This window comes from Parus major, chromosome 4A (genome assembly GCF_001522545.3).
Source record: "Parus major isolate Abel chromosome 4A, Parus_major1.1, whole genome shotgun sequence".
Lineage (NCBI taxonomy): Eukaryota > Metazoa > Chordata > Aves > Passeriformes > Paridae > Parus > Parus major.
Window position 1 is genome coordinate 9,949,427 of NC_031772.1, and position 16,091 is coordinate 9,965,517.

At 40.6% G+C, this 16,091-nt stretch overlaps 1 protein-coding gene across 8 annotated transcripts in view; it reads left to right on the forward strand.

Moving 5' to 3' along the window:
- GRIA3 (glutamate ionotropic receptor AMPA type subunit 3) overlaps positions 1-16,091 on the forward strand; it is a 144,500-nt gene that overhangs the window by 100,056 nt on the left and 28,353 nt on the right. For all 8 annotated transcript variants that reach the window (XR_001521400.2, XM_015626434.3, XM_015626432.2 and 5 more), the window contains 2 exons: positions 3,023-3,399; positions 10,148-10,346. Coding sequence is in view for 7 of the 8 variants with exons in the window: in XM_015626434.3 (XP_015481920.1) it covers positions 3,023-3,399; positions 10,148-10,346 (576 nt within the window). In the remaining variant the exon portion in view is untranslated. The remainder of the gene's footprint in view (positions 1-3,022; positions 3,400-10,147; positions 10,347-16,091) is intronic.

Sequence of the window (16,091 nt, forward strand, 5' to 3'; positions counted from 1 at the left end):
AAGTGTCTGTGCTTCAGCATCAGCTTCATCCCCCACAGGAACATCCTGCATGAACCCAGCTGGGCTTGAAGGAGATACAGACCTTATTGCATGCTGCATCAGCACTTTAGAAACAGTTCCACCATGTCTACTTTAGCAATTAAAATATTATTTTGGGAGAATTAAAATTCTCCAAGTCCATGAAAATGCTCCAGAAACAACATGCTTTTACAGCTGAAAAGCATGGGGTGTTCCAAGGCTGGCAGCCTATGTGCAGAAGTGGCTGGCGGGAACCTGCATTCTACCCAAGTTTCACATGGAGCCATTGCTAAGTCTCTGCAGGGGTCCTGATCCATTAAGCTTGCACTAATAAGAATTAATTTGTAAGTACCTCATTAGTTCATTAAGAAGTACAGTGGCATGGTCAGAACTAAGACTAAGGTCTTCCAGCTGGCTGTGGATTCTGACTAAATTTAAACTGATGTTCCTTGTGGATCTCACCCTGACTGCAGATATCTAGTGTTTAACTCAACAAGCAGCAGCTAATAATGATGCCTTGAGAAGGCTGACCTAGAACAGAGACTAGACAGTTGAAGGATAAAGTATGTATATGTTAAAAGACCTTAAAACATACCCCTTGGGCAGTATAAGAGCCTGGCCAGGGCTACACCCAAGATGGACCCAAAATGGTCACAAAAATGCCTAACCAGTCACGAAGTTTCACACCTTTAAAAGTTTTAGTCCATTTGCACATTGAGGTTAATTGTCTAATTACAGCTTTGGACTATGAAGTCCCATCCTTCTTGTTTTCTCTCTTCAGTCTACTGTTTATGCTTTTGGGCCTGAAACTTGTAACGATTGTCCTTGGTCTCAAGCTGGAAAAGGAATTGTTTTTTCTACCTACTCTGTGAAGAGAGCTCACTAACACTTAATATGAAGCTCAGATCTATGCACCTAAGCAGCACAGAATCTGAAAATATGAAAGCTAAAACTTAAGGCATCAATAAGAGAAACGTATGTTTTGGGGGAATTCCTCAGTGAACAAGTTCCAACATCTTCTGAAGATGGTACCTCACTCTACCCATATCCTCCCCTCCAGTCTGTCCATTACTTAGGTGATGAGCACATTCATCTGCAAAGCCCATAAACATCCAGGCATCCAAGGGCATTTTAAATTTTAAAATTCAAGCTACATTCAGCTAGATTTTTGCAGTAAGTGACCACAAATCAGCTGAGGCTTTCTCCTTGAGGAAAGGGCCACTCAAGGAGAAAGGCAGTGTCCCATACATGACTGTCAAAAGGGGCTGAGCAGAGCTGTCAGAGGGGGCACCCAGGGCCATGATTTCCAAGTGACTTCCTTACATGCACACAGGCATGGTTTTATCAGATTATTCCAAGCAGTGAACTTGTGCACATACCTTGTAGCTGCACATGCTGGTATGAGCTGTCGAGAGATATTATTGGGTGGCTAGAGCAAACCTCGAGGTTGTGTGTGCATTTGGGTGCCCTGCAGAGTGAAGCAGCTGTGGGGAGGGCCAGTCCTCATCTGACAAAGCTGTCACTGGCCTTGGTCTGCAGACTCTGAGCTGTGCTCCAGGATGGCTGCATGATGCTGCCAAGCACCAGCATACACCAAGCCCATGATGCTGTGATCAGCTGTATGAGTAGCCTTTGCCATTTCTGCTTAACAAATGTAAAACCCAAACCAATAGCTGGGAGGAGCAAATCAGATATTAATAACAGTCATGTACATCACCATCAGATTTACATAAAGGTGTATTTAATTATTTTATGGCACAGATTTTAATCATATCTTATTAACATTTCCCATTAACTTTTATTCAATCTTCCACTTAATCAGGCTTTATTTTTCCACCAGAAAGAGATGCCTAGTTACTAGTGGGGAAAAAATCTGATTTAAAAGGTGCACAGTGGTTTAGGTACTGATAAGTTAAGGTTTCCTGAAGAATCCTTTTTCTTTCTGAAATTCTTAATTACCAGTGAAAGGCCTTCTTTAAAAATATCGATAACATGAATAGTTAGAGTGTTTAAAATAGCGTATGTAGGTATGTACTCTCATAACACTCTTCAAATGGACAGGGCTCTTTTTTTAGCATTCCATTTTTGGCTGGAGTATCTTAGTAGCATGACTTGAATCTTTGTAGCATAGAAGTACAGGTACAGTTAAATATGTTGAAAATCTATTCTGGAATTTTATTTTTAATCAGAAAACAAAGTAATTTGTTTTTACATGCCTGCCTACCCACAGAATCCAGCAAGGATGTATAGATTGAAGGGAAGGGCATTCGTTCACCAGCACACAGGTGAATGATGAATGATGCAGTTGTGCTTCCAGGTGACAGCCGCAGAACAGAGTCTGTTACAGGCCTGTAAAGCCAAGGTCTCTAAGACAGGAGGGCATACATGACACTGCATTCTTCTGTGTTAACTGTTCTTCATTGACCACAGAAAGGGTCTGTCTGGTTCCTATCCCTCCAGTATTTACTATCCTCTGTCCCTTACTGCAGTGAAGTTTTAAAGAGCATACAAGTAGTAGCACCCAAGTGCAGCTGAAATTCAGTGACTAATTACTTTTCATCAGTTCCTTTTAAAGATCTTGGACTAACTATTAAGGCAAGAGAACTTGCTGAATGAAAAAGAGAAAATTAGAACATAGCAAACACAGAATTTGTCCAAAGTCTTCAAGACAAATGCGTGGTTACAGACCATTACTAGAAATGACATTGTGTTGGTTTGCATCTCCCTGTCCAGTTCGTGTAGTGTTTATTCATCCGTTTTAACTTAATTGAAATATCTGCTGCTGTCATGAACCTCTTGAACAGATTTGATTGTAATTTTTCTTGTTAATAATTTTCTGTTAATATAATGTAGTTCTTAACTCCAGTGACTGCAAAATAGCCTGCAAAGAATTTATTTCCACTCACTCTTGTAATTTATCATCTGATTCATTAGTCTGAGACTCTAGATTGTGATGCTGTTGTGTCTGACTTGTAACTTACTTGGGTTTGTTTTCCCTTTTCAGAGAGCAGATATAGCTGTTGCCCCCCTCACCATAACATTGGTGCGAGAAGAAGTCATAGACTTTTCCAAACCCTTTATGAGCCTGGGTATCTCCATCATGATCAAGAAGCCTCAGAAATCTAAACCGGGCGTATTCTCTTTCCTGGATCCTTTGGCTTATGAAATTTGGATGTGTATAGTCTTTGCTTACATTGGCGTCAGCGTAGTTCTTTTCCTAGTCAGCAGATTCAGCCCTTATGAGTGGCACTTGGAAGACAACACTGAAGAACCACGTGACCCTCAGAATCCTCCTGACCCTCCAAATGAGTTTGGAATATTTAACAGCCTTTGGTTTTCCCTGGGTGCCTTTATGCAGCAAGGATGCGATATTTCTCCAAGGTTTGTTCCATAACACTCCATCACCTTTTTGCATTTTATGGTCATTTTCTGATGCCATGGTGCATATATGTTACTTTCTCACATTTCTTTTTAATTAAAATTTTTTTTATTTTGACATTTGCATTCAATATTCAGCATCCTCATCAAGCCACCATGCTTGTTAACATTTGCCTCCCAAGTGAGTAGCATTGCTTATTATGCCGTTTATGCATTTCTGCCAAACTTATATTCACCATGTTGAGGCTGTAAAATGCATAGGGTTTTCTGTTTTCAGCAATGCTTGGAGGGCTACCGTGTTTTTGCTGCATATCTCATTTTACGGTCATCTCCTTGGTGCATATAACACATTCTGCTTTGCAAAATAATATTTATTTTTAAAAGTCACATGCAACAGCACTTTAAAGCATCTCCACTCCCATCAAGGCTCCTGCTAGTCTTTTTACTTTCTTTTGAGCCTGATTTTTCCAATTTTTTTCTTCTTTAACCATCCTTTCATCCTTCTACTTAGCACCATTTTGCATATGTTCATGTCTCCAGATATACTGTGCTACTGTCCTCTATGTATATTGTTATTTCAGTCCAGTCTAATCTGTTGTCCCACTGTTCACAGCCAATCTGATCTAATAAGCATTGCCAGTTTCCATAAAGATATTTCTTATTCATGCAGACGTTCTTTCTGGATAAGGCAGTAGTAAAGTATGATTGATATTAGTACCCATTTAACAGAGAGCACTGCTATTAACTATTGTAGAATTATATTTCTTTTTATAGAAGTATTTTAAAAACCAAATGAAAATAGTAAGCTCCCACTAATTGAACAATGTGTTTCACAGATTTTATTCTTTTTAATAACATCTATCATGTTTCTGCATTTACACTGGTTAAGTATTTTGGTGATGTGCTTGTTATAAGCAGTAAAATTATCTAGTTTCTTGGTGATGAAGCAATAATTTTATTTTGCATGACAATAATTTAATAACCAGTTTCCAGCTATTTTATTTATTAAAAACACCTGGTAAGATAAGCAGAATGTTTATTAATAGTCTTGAGTGGCCTCACTGAAGTGACAAAATTTCTATGAAGTTTCTTGGGAAGGATCATGATTTTGTCTGTTAGTGTGCAATAATCATCCTATAGATTTGTGTCAGTTTCCCGAGTTCCTGGTGTCTGGGTATGCTGCCCCCCTGTGTACTGACAGCTGTTGGCCTCCTCCCCCTGTTTGCACTCCCTGTTTCTGCCTTGTGCCTCAAACCTGCATTCACACTGCTTGCTGTTAAAGGGGATGAGTAGTGATATCATTTAAATTGCTGTTGACCATGTGTGTGCCCAATATAAAGGACCGGGAAATAAGCACTGGGACATCACATGGAAAGCTGCAGGCATCGCACTGTTTCCGCTAGGTCTGGTTATTGACAGTTAAATAGAAGTGCATAGGATTTTTGAGAAGCTCTCATGTGACTCTTTGGCATGGTCAGCCATTTACCTTATATAACAAGTAGAACACATTGGGTTTTTTCAACACAACCACACTAAGTGCCTTGGGAACACCTACAAAAACAGAAGAGAGACAGCAGTATATCTATTTATTTTATCTGTCCATCAGAAGCTTATTAGTTCAGTGTTAATATATGGACTTCATTTGAAGATATTGTCTAGTTATTTTGTTATCTTCCATTATAACATTCCAGGCAGTTACATGCATTGTTACAGGAAAAAAAGAGAAATTTAATACTTTGGTTTAAATTCTAGAAACACTGTTCCTTTGACTGATATGTTGATTGAGGTTGATTAAAATGTCAAATTTCTTTTCTGTGGAAGGGACTATTCCCAAGTATTCCATTCTTAATCCGTATCTTTGTAAGGTTGCACCATTCACAGTACATTGACTGTATGAATGTTTCATACTATTTTATTACCACTAAAAGGGGCTTCATTCTTCCATTGTGAGTTTTGTCTGAATAAATTTCTTATATGAGAGCATACAGCACTCGTAGAGAGATGCCGACAAGCAGTCTGGAGAGATCACTTTTGTACTTGCTGATAAAGGCTCTTTCAGCTGCCTTTGTGTGGAACAGCTGTGACATCTAATGACTAGTTAGATCTATCCTCGGTGAGTATGCTGTGTGGATATTCCAGAGGATATATCCCTATACTCTCCTCTCTGTATTTAATAGGAGTCGTCTAAACAGAATCAGAGAGCAGCCAAAGGCTGGGGGTTAGTGCATCCCTTGATGTAATCAACATTTATTTCAGCAGTTTTGTTCTGCTATCAAAGGCTGCTGTGTTTTCTGCATAGTGAGCTAAAGCATTGAAAATTCACTTTTGAGGGATCAAAAGTATATTATTAAACTTGCTTTTATGTAAGATGTGTACAGCAAATGGAATCAGGAAAAAACACAGTCAAATTTGTAATACTGTCCTGAGCAAAAGTATCTTTGAAATCTCTATGAGATCATGTATTTTCATTTTGCTCTTTATTCATGTAGACCAAAAAGGCTAGATTAATTAACTGCTGATGGAAAAAGATGGGGGTTATTAAAAACTGTCTCAAGAGGTTGGTCATGTAGAGGGTGTTTTCCTAGGTCCCTGCTTTCACAGCAGAAGACTCAAGAGACTCCTATTAAAGGCCATGGGAATGACTTTGTGGGACTTTCACACTACCAATGAGAGGGTAACCTGACATTCCTGGAACTCCCACTGCCATTCCTGTGACGGAGCATCTCAAGCCAGAGCTTCAGATGCTGTGTCTGCCTGTTGTGTCTCTGAGGCCGAGGGCTGGCTGGGCGTGAGAGCAAAAGGCTGGGCCCGCAGCTTGGGAGTACCAGCTGAGGTGTGCTCGGGATATTGAGGGGCTCCACACTAGGACAAGTACTCAGGGTTATTTGTCAGCATAACAACTGTCTTATATCGATCCAAACAGCCCAGATAAAAATGGAGTAATGTTAGAAGCTTATTATCTATCTTTAATATAGGAAATCAAATATCTTTTATGGTCTTGAGCAGAAACAAAATCCAAACTATTTTGATAAATGAGGTTTTGTTTGAATGTATTTTATATATATTATTCTCCTGGAAACTGAATGTGAATTTGAATGTTTGTTTTTTCTCTCGTTACTAATTTGCTCTCATTTGACTCCATGCTTCCTTTTAAATTTCGTCTCAAGGTATGCACTCTTCCTGTTCACTTGCTTTTGAAAACACCATCTGACTTTGTTTTGACAATTGAGTTATAATCCTGCTGTTCCAGATCTGTGTTGCTTCTCTCATTTGTTAGCACTCTAATTTACTTTTAAAAAATGTCATACAAAATACAAAGTAACTATTTATTGAGGTGATTTGGAAAACTGTATTAAGCTAAAGCATTAATTGGTTGTTTTTAATTACATCATTGCACATGTGCACATGGTATGGCTTACATCAGAAAAAGTGGTGCTTGGTATTAAAAACTGTGATTGAGTTTTCTGTAATTATTATCTGAGTAATAGAAAAACATTTCTGTGCTTCACAATATAAACCAAACAGGCACTCTCTGATTACTAGCCTGGTGTACCTGTACTAACCCTTTTTCTCCTGCATTCCTCTACACCAGCCCCTGCAGTGGGTATAAGGAGTCTTCATTTGAGCAGATGGATGGGGGGGAATTGGGGTTCTTTGGTCAAGGAGGCTGCCAGCCCATGCTTGTCCATGTTCTTGTTCTTCAAGTCTCTGTCTGTCTGTCTTTCCTTCATTGTCAACTTTGTGGTTTATTTGATTTTTCTTTTGCCTCATCCTGTGACACCAAGTGACAGCTGTGTCAGCCCAGACTGCTCCGTAGTAGCTGCTGTTTAATCCTCCTTTCTGTGCTCATTGGAAGACTCTGGGAGAAACGACTGTAGTGACATCCAGTTCTCCTTGAAGTGACCTCAACTCTTCTGAGAACAGCTCTGGTCCCCATCTAGCAAGACCCTCTCTTGCACATAGGACCCTTGGGGAAGTGCCTTTTTCATCAAGGGATCCCCTTGCCATCTCCTGCCTCTCAGGTGGTCCTTTTCCTGTGTCTGTCTGACTTGGTTCATTCAGGTTGCTAGACCTCTGGGGCAAGGTATTTTTCCCTTTCTCAGTGTGTAGGATGCTGTCTGAACATGCAGCCTGGCACAAACCTTTTATTGTTGCAGCAGTGAGAGCTTGAAGTTTCACTGGTTTGGAAAACACTTGTCTTCTGCACATCTCTGTCCTAGCAACCCATCTGTCCTACCAACAGAAGGGGCAGCTACCAATGAAAGTAAGATGTTTCCTATGGGAAACTATAGGGAAAATGAACACATACTATTTTATTCCCAGTGCTTCCACTGAATTTATGAGAACACCCAGATAAATCTTTTTTTAATCTTCCTATTTCAAGACCTACCTTAAAGCAAGAGGGCCATGGGAACCTGGAAACTCCAGACAGAGCTTGTCCTGCTGTCGGGAAGTAGATGTTTCATCTGCTGGACCTGCCATCCAAAACCCTCCTCAGTCTGGCTCTGAAACTTTCCACATCACTGCAGGGAGGAGAAATTCAATTCCAGTTCTTGTCTGAAGATGGAAAGTGTGTAATGAAGAAAGGAGCTAGAGAATGAATTCCACCTGATGTAGCCATCTGAAAACAATTGACTGGTTTTTAGTGAGGCATCTTGGTTCCCTCTGAAGTCATGAGACAGATGGACAACTTTAGATTTATTCCACACTACAGCAAGTGAGATAAATCTCTTTCTGAGGGTGTCAGGCTCTTCTCTTTTTCTTTGCTGGCTCCAAAGGAAGCCCTATTAGACAAGTTCAGCAGGCATTGACTTGTAGTTGGAGAAAAATCAGCCCAAGTAAGAGGGTATTGAGCTTTACCAAATAGCTAAAGCCAAGACCCTGTCTGTTAAAGAAATTGGCCAAAAAGGCCTGCAGCTATCTGCAAAATCCCACTCACGTGATACCTACAAAGAATAAGGTAGATAGTAAGTAAGTAGATAGATTCCATGACTTAAGGCATGATTCTGTATTTATATTGCTGCAAATTCCCTTCGCAGCAACTCTGGCCCTGTTTTAATGAGCACAATGTCTGCACAGCCCAGGCTGAAGCTTGGAAGCCTTTTATCCTCTTGGTAGGCCCTCGAGAAAGGGAGGGAGGCCTCCTCCACTTGTGAGTGATCTGGTGGAATTGTGCCTACTCTGAGGAACCAGCCTTGATCTGCCCTCTCAGTGGGAGCTGCTGCTTTATCTCCTTGGGCAGAGGAGAGTGGAGAACAATGGTGCTTCACCTTTCTCCACATTCCTTTCACATATTCCAGATAGACCTCTCTGGTTTTATTGTGTTGGTGATCTTTTTCTTTGTTATGATCTTTAATGTTGTATGGATATGGTTGGGTTTTTTTTTGTTTGGTTTAGGTTTTGGGTTTTTTTGTGGTTTTTCTTCTGAATAATTTAATGGCATTTTTTTAATGGCTCAGGCAATCTCAGGCTCTGGCCAAGACTGGGCTGTTTACCAGCAAACCCCCCTGTGTAGGTGTGTTGGGGGCATGTCATGAGACTTTTGGTTTTTGCCTATCTCCATCTGTTGGTAGGACAACTTGTACCCACTGTCTGGGGATGGCACTGAGAGGCTTGAAGGAAACAAGCAAAGAGGTAAGAGTTTTCTGTTTTTTCTCTTCACACAAACTGAGGACTACAGCACCCAGGTTCCACAGATATGTCTGGGATTGATTCTTCCTCCATTGGTATCAGTAGAGCTAAGGGAAGACATGAAATAGTTTTGTTTCAGCAGTTGATATGATTTTTGGTCAACATGCTGTATTTGAAGAACAAGCAATGTATGTGGCAATGAAATTCCCCACCCAGCAGAGTGATGTGTCACTGCCATCCTTCAGCCCAGATCAAATACTTCAAGGCTGATGTTCAATTGCTGTAAAGCACCAAGAGCTCTTGCTGACAGGATCAGGACCTTCTGACTATTAGGCATTTTGTAATTACGTGTTTGCAAGTAGGCTTTTTCTTAAGTTCTTATGGAATCCCTTTAACATACAAAAACCAAAGACCGCAACAAAAACTAAACACTTCTTTTTTTTTCTGTTTCCTTCTCTGTTGCTCTGTGCTTTTAAAGCAGGGATATGCTTGACTTGGAATAGTGCAACATGCAAATTTTAACATAAAATATAAACCAACCAGCCTCTCTTCTCACTTCAATATGCAGATTCATTTTATAATTCCTGCTAGGTTGTGATGAGAGAAGGATACTGGATCACTTTTGGTACATTCTTTTGCATGTTTACTCAGATTCCTTTTTGCAGTTTACTGTATGTTACATTTTGGGAGTGAATGCAGTAAAAGGTGCATTTGTGTCCCCCAAGCTGGGCAAAGGGACATGATGCTGGCATATCCCAGCATGTCCAGCACAGGGAAAGGCTGAGCATGCAGAGACAACAAAAATCTTCTGGCAAAAGCCTTCTCCAACAGAGGATTTGTGGAAGTCAAGAGAGCTCATTCCTTTTCTTAAATGAATTATCTTTTAATTTGCTGTTCTTGTTTTCACTGAAAGACTACAAAAAGAGTTGCACTAGGTAAGACCAGGTGTGCACTGATTTTTCACTCCTGAGGAAGGTTATCAGGAGCTGGCTCAGTCCACCTGTTCACAGATACTTGGAAGACCTGGACAAAAGGGTTGTGTATGTGAATTTCTCTTCAGTGAAGAAAGAAAAAATCAAGGATTGTTCAAAGCAATTTAATGATGTGTGTTTTTCCATAGATCTCTCTCAGGGCGAATTGTTGGAGGAGTCTGGTGGTTCTTCACTCTCATCATTATCTCTTCCTACACTGCTAATCTCGCTGCCTTCCTTACGGTGGAAAGGATGGTTTCACCCATAGAGAGTGCAGAGGACCTGGCTAAACAAACTGAAATAGCCTATGGCACTTTGGATTCAGGCTCAACCAAAGAATTCTTTAGAGTAAGTCTGTTAAATCTCCTTAAAGTGCCTAATTTATGTGTTTCAGTTGTTTGATTTTACCCAGCTGTAATAGCTGTCCTGGTGAAAGCTGTTTTGTGCAATCAGGACAGGCCTGAGAGCAGATTTTAATATCAGAAGGCATTTTATCAAAAATGGGTGGTTTTGCTTAACCTTAAACACGTCAAGATGGAAAACCTGACCTCTGTTGTCACGGGACGCATTTTGTAACACCAGTTTCAGAGCCTTGGTCTGATGAGCAATAATGCAGTCATTGGCACAATATTTAGCAGAGAAAACTCTTGCAAGGAGTGATGCTCTTGACCTACTTGCTGTGTGTGCCCAGCTGGCAGCCAGTAATGCCATCCGACGTCGGTGCTCACTTGCCAGAATGAAGGGGGGATGGGAGGTCTGTGTTCATTCCTGGTGGAGAATTGATTGCTGCCATTGTTGTGTCTTCATTTCTCACCAGTGTCTGACTGTGGCTGTATCTGACAGTCAGATAAACACTTTGTACCACAGAACTCTGGTTGTTTTTCACCTTGGTTAGGGAAACACGGGGTTTGCAAGATTTGGGGGTAGGGGCAGGTGCACACTTTTATTTAAAATCATCCTTTCTTTCTTCTCTTGCCAAACCACAGGCTGAACTGCAGAGTTTGGTGAGAAGCATTAGGAACTCAAAATAGGATCTCAGTCCACTTCTATGTCTCTGAAAATATCGTCCTGAAAAGCTCTTATTTCTAATCTTTCCAAGGGTGAACTGGAATGCTCAGGCCTTTCAGGGAGCACTTGGTTCTCTCTCAGCAGTGCCAATCAGATGCCATTCAAACCAGCATTTTTTTTGTATAGAAGAGTGGTCAGTGCTGCAGGACTAATTACTGCCTGTCATGCATACTGGCCAAGTGCAAGCGGGAGGGAGGAGGGAGACAAAAAAACCCTTGCTGCTGTAGGCTGATGAAATACTGAGGGCTCCTTGGAGAAGTACTCAGGGCTTCTTGAATTTACTTGAAATTTCAATACATGACTGCACACACACACACATTTACATAGACATCTGATGTAAACCTGAAAAGGAATGCAAAAGTCTTTTATGAAGCTTTTGCACTCTGCATGTAGTGTCTTTCTATTAAAAGAGAAACTCGGTGGTTCTTAATTAACTGTGGTAGCAGGTACATTGTAACAACTTCTGTTTGTGTTTAAATCCTGTGAGATAAGCACTGACCTTGTAAGGGTGACATTAGTGTATAAAATTTTTTATTGTGCTTAATTATGAGCTCAAGGCAGTATTATCTCTACAGCAAAAATGAGTTGAGTGAACCTGTCAAAAGCAGTAGCACAACTTGTTTAGAAATATTGGTGCTGTTTATAGTCACTATACTGATCTTAGGGGGAAAAATGCTTTCTTTTGACTGTCTTGTTACAGTTCATATAGAAAGAGGGATTGTATTGGGATGTTCCTTCATTTCCTTAATAGTTTGACACAACAAGGAATCCCCTTCTCACAGAGAGATCAAAGGAATGAGTGTTTCATGTGAAAGGATACAAAGTCTGGTAAATGTATGAATGCTTTGTTGTGCTGCTAATAATCTTGAGATGAGCTGTGTTTGCCTGCTGGTGCTAGGGGAAACAGGGTTGTAAATGAGCTTATCTGTCAGGAGTTGCCAGCTACATCAGGCCAGGACAGGAGTCAGGTGGGCATGGATGAGAGCAGAGAACCAGCAGTGGGTGTTTGAGCCAGGTGGGAAGAAGAATGAGCCCTAAGTGTGCTTCTCCCTCTTTGGCATTCTCAAGGCACACAACATAATTTCAGTTGTATTAACTTTTGCAGAGTAATTAATTCAAATAAGGTGATGCATCCATGAAAGTGTTGTAATTAGAGTTTTCTTTAGTTGATTTGAAAAGGGCAAAAGCTATGCCTTAGAATAAACACATATGTTCACATAAGTACTTCATTGTGCAATCTTTATTAGTTATTTACTAAGATGGTAAAGGTGGCTGAAACTTGAAATAATTTAGAGGACTCTTGCTTTTTGAGGGTCTGCAGCACAGACTTCACCTCTCTGTTTTAGGGGACTTGTTCTCCCTTGGCATCTCTTTTCAGTCTGCTATCAGAGGCATCAGTAGGAGTGGCAGTGCTCTGAGTTGGAAAAAGCTGAGTTCTCCTAAGTACAGATTGGTGCTTATCGTCTTTGTAAGGGGAATACCCTCCACCCATTTTCTCCCAGCATTTTGCTAATTTAAACAGCAGTTAGCTGAGTAGCTCATGATAATTTACTCAGTGAGAAAGGAGTAACTTGGCTTTATAGCTGGGCCATGGCTTCACGCGGGGGATTTGCGGGGGGAGATGTTCAGAACAGTCTCCAAGATTCCATTAGGAAGTTTGTATGGGTAGATCTCTTTCTTGAGCTGTAAGGCTAAAATGTTTCTCAAAGATACTAATCAGATACTGGTCTTAATGGCTGCTGTTGGCCAGTGGAAGGTGCCAAACTGACAGTAGAGGGAAGAATTGCCTCCTGATGCCTCATAAAGGGATGATGTGTAAGTGAGCTTCAGATCCCCACCATCTTGTGGGGATCTAGCACATCTGCATGTGCTAGAAGGAACTCCTTTAGAACTTCCAGGCTATGCCTCCCTTCTGCCAGCCTCATTTCCAGATAGGGTCACTTTTGAAGGTTTTTTTTTACAGTGTGAATACCTGAAACTGAACTGATACCAGCCTCTCAATTCAGATGAACAGATGGTAATGACTTTGAGCCACTTCAGACCTGGGCAGACTCCAGCTCGTGACCTATTTTCCAGTCTTGGCGGTTTCCCTAAACAGCGCAGTGTCTCCCGGGTAGATGCTCTCCCAGCTATGGGGGTTAAGCTGGATACACCACTGCTGCTTGAGGCTTGCACAGTGGCTGCTGTTGGCATGATGCTGCTCTCACAGTCCCAGCACTGCTCTCACAGTTCCAACACTGCTCTCACAGTTCCAACACTGCTCTCACAGTTCCCACACTGCTCTCACAGTTCCAACACTGCTCTCACAATTCCAGCCAGAGTTAGTATGTTGTAACAGTTTTACAGCAAACACTATTTACACTCCTCACTTGCTGGTGATTCTCTGCATAAGGGCATTTGTCCTCCCAGTATACCTAAGATTCAGAGGAACCTTCCTGTATTCTCATGGCTGTTGCTTGTTTCTGCTCAGAAACATTTTACATTTTGCACTAATTAGCTAATAAAGGCATTTAAAATGGCAATCAATAGATTACATCAATTCCCTTTTGGCTTTCAAAGGGCACTCATCCATATTGAAAAGGAAAAGAAAGAACCTCTCCTGAGATATTTATTGACACATGGTCTCAGATTAAGGACTCCAAAATTCCTCTTTCTCTTTCTTGAAGGTTGGTGAAGGCCTGCATGAGAAAGAAGTTTCAAATCCCTAAGCTACTTTTAAGGGTATAACTGTTAGAATTAACATCTTCTAATACATTCAATTAAAGTTTCAGCATATCTGGGCAGCTTATCAAATCAATATAATGCCATTTATTCCAAATTTAACACTGAGCCTAAGTATAATACCACACTAATACATTTCACCTCCAATATGCATATATTCAAAAGGCATGACCTTTACAACCAATTAGTGATTCTTGTCTAAACTTGGCTGCATTTGAACTTCAGCAGAAGCAGAACATGTTTGTAGACATTTAGAAATACAAATCACGCTTGAATTTGAATATGGTGGTTTCTTTTAATTGATAGCAGATATCTCTGTTAAGAGCCTTCTGCAAAATAACTTGCCAAGTGTATGTTTGATCACTGACAAACACAGCTGACCTGCTAGTACACTTCACTGAGAATTTGTGTAGTTAATCACTGTTAACTAATTAAGGAGAAAAGAAGATCTCAATGTTATTTTGTTGTAGAAATTTTTCTTTGTATATTTCTCAGCACAAGTTTAAGGATGTCCCTGACCAAACAACTCATCTACCAAGTGGCTCTCCCATGCCTCAGGTGGAATGACTTGCTGCCTTAAAGTCAGTTCTTGATTTTTCCTCCTGGAAATGTCAGTGATTTCCAGATCTGTTAGGAATTTCAGTAGAAAGGCCAAAGATCCTTTGGGCATGATGGTTGTTCCGGCACTTACAGTTGGTTCATCAGTTTCCTCAAAAAGTGATTCTTTGCAAACCAAGTTCAGATGTGAGTCATTTCTGGACTTTGTCTATACATAAAATACGTATAAACCTACAGTTTTTAAGACACAGGAAGTCATTATAAGGATGCCTCTTAAGATGTTCCCCATTTTGGTCTCTTCTTGGTTTCAAATCAGAATAGTTCAGCAGGGACAGATAGAAAAGCATAAGATGTGCTGACAAGAGGCTTTGCATTTCTGGTTGCCCATACTGAGGAGAGGTGCTTTGACATGCTAACAGCTACTGGAAAAAGCTGTAAGTGGGAAGGGGACTGGTGAGGTATCTCTCGAAAAGAAATTTAAGTACCAAATTGTTTAGCTGGTAAAACTAAAGGCAACATAGAATACAATTTGTTGAAAGCAAAGAAAAAAATCAGGCAGATTAGCACCAAAACAGAAAATGAACATTTATTTGGAAAAACAGTGAAGGAGCAAATGAACTCCAAATTCTACTGAAATTAAAAGAAAACATTTCTTTAACCCATCAAAAGGATTTCAAAATACCTTCAGCTAAAAACACATGGGGTAACTCAGACTTCCCCTCCTGCTCAGTAGAGCCTTGTGTTGGGCTGTGTGAGGAGGGGCTGTGGTGACACCAGTGGGTCCCTCCTGGCTTGAAAGAACCAAGTGCCACTTGCCCCCAAGCTGGCAGCATGCAGAGAGGATTCCCCATTCAGGTGCCTCTGACTGTGGCAGATGAGGTCAATGGCAGTCAGGCAGCCAAGGAGGAGCACAGCTCCATCCCAGAGCCTCAGGAGAGAGTGAGGAATTACGACCGTAATGCATTCAGAAGCCTCAGTGTGTTACATCCCGTTATAAGTTAAAGAGCTCCTTGCTTTCCTCTGATGATAAGGTTGTGTGAAAACAAGAGGGAAATAAATTCCAAAAGCAAGCAGCTGAGGTAAGGAGAACCTTGTGTTATACACCCATAGCTGCCGTACAATTTTCATGCATTCTGTGCAATCAAACAATACTGAGATCATCATTAGAGCCTGTTAAAAACACCATTGTGAACTCTGTGCACACAGCACTAAGGATTTCATCTGTAGTTAAACTCTTTGATTTTTAATTTCAAAATTTATTTTGCTAGTGAAGATGAACGACTTGTTTCTAGCAGAGCCATCATATAAATGCTTTGCTTTTGCCTAAGGATAAAACTATGATTAGCAGTTTGGAGCTTGTGCTCTTGACATCAAGTGAAACAACACAGTCATCATAACAAATTCCTGACAAAAATATTTTGTGATTGTATTTATGGGTTTTAAAGAATAGGACATCACAGAAAAGTGGTAGCTTCAAAGATGAGTTTTATAGATCTCAGATACACAATGTGTCAGTGGCTAATCATAAAAAGTACTGTAGTTTAACTGTTTTTTCGACACAGGTGTGAAAATTTTATTCACCCATATATTTTCTCTCTCTCCCTGTTTGATATAGGTGGGAGCATGTGCAAATATTAAAAGGTGAATGTATGTGTGCAGAGGGGTCAGAGCCTCTCCATTACATGGATGTTAGATGGTCTGCTTGTGGGGTTTGTTTAATCTCTTGAACCTCCTTTTCTGCCACAT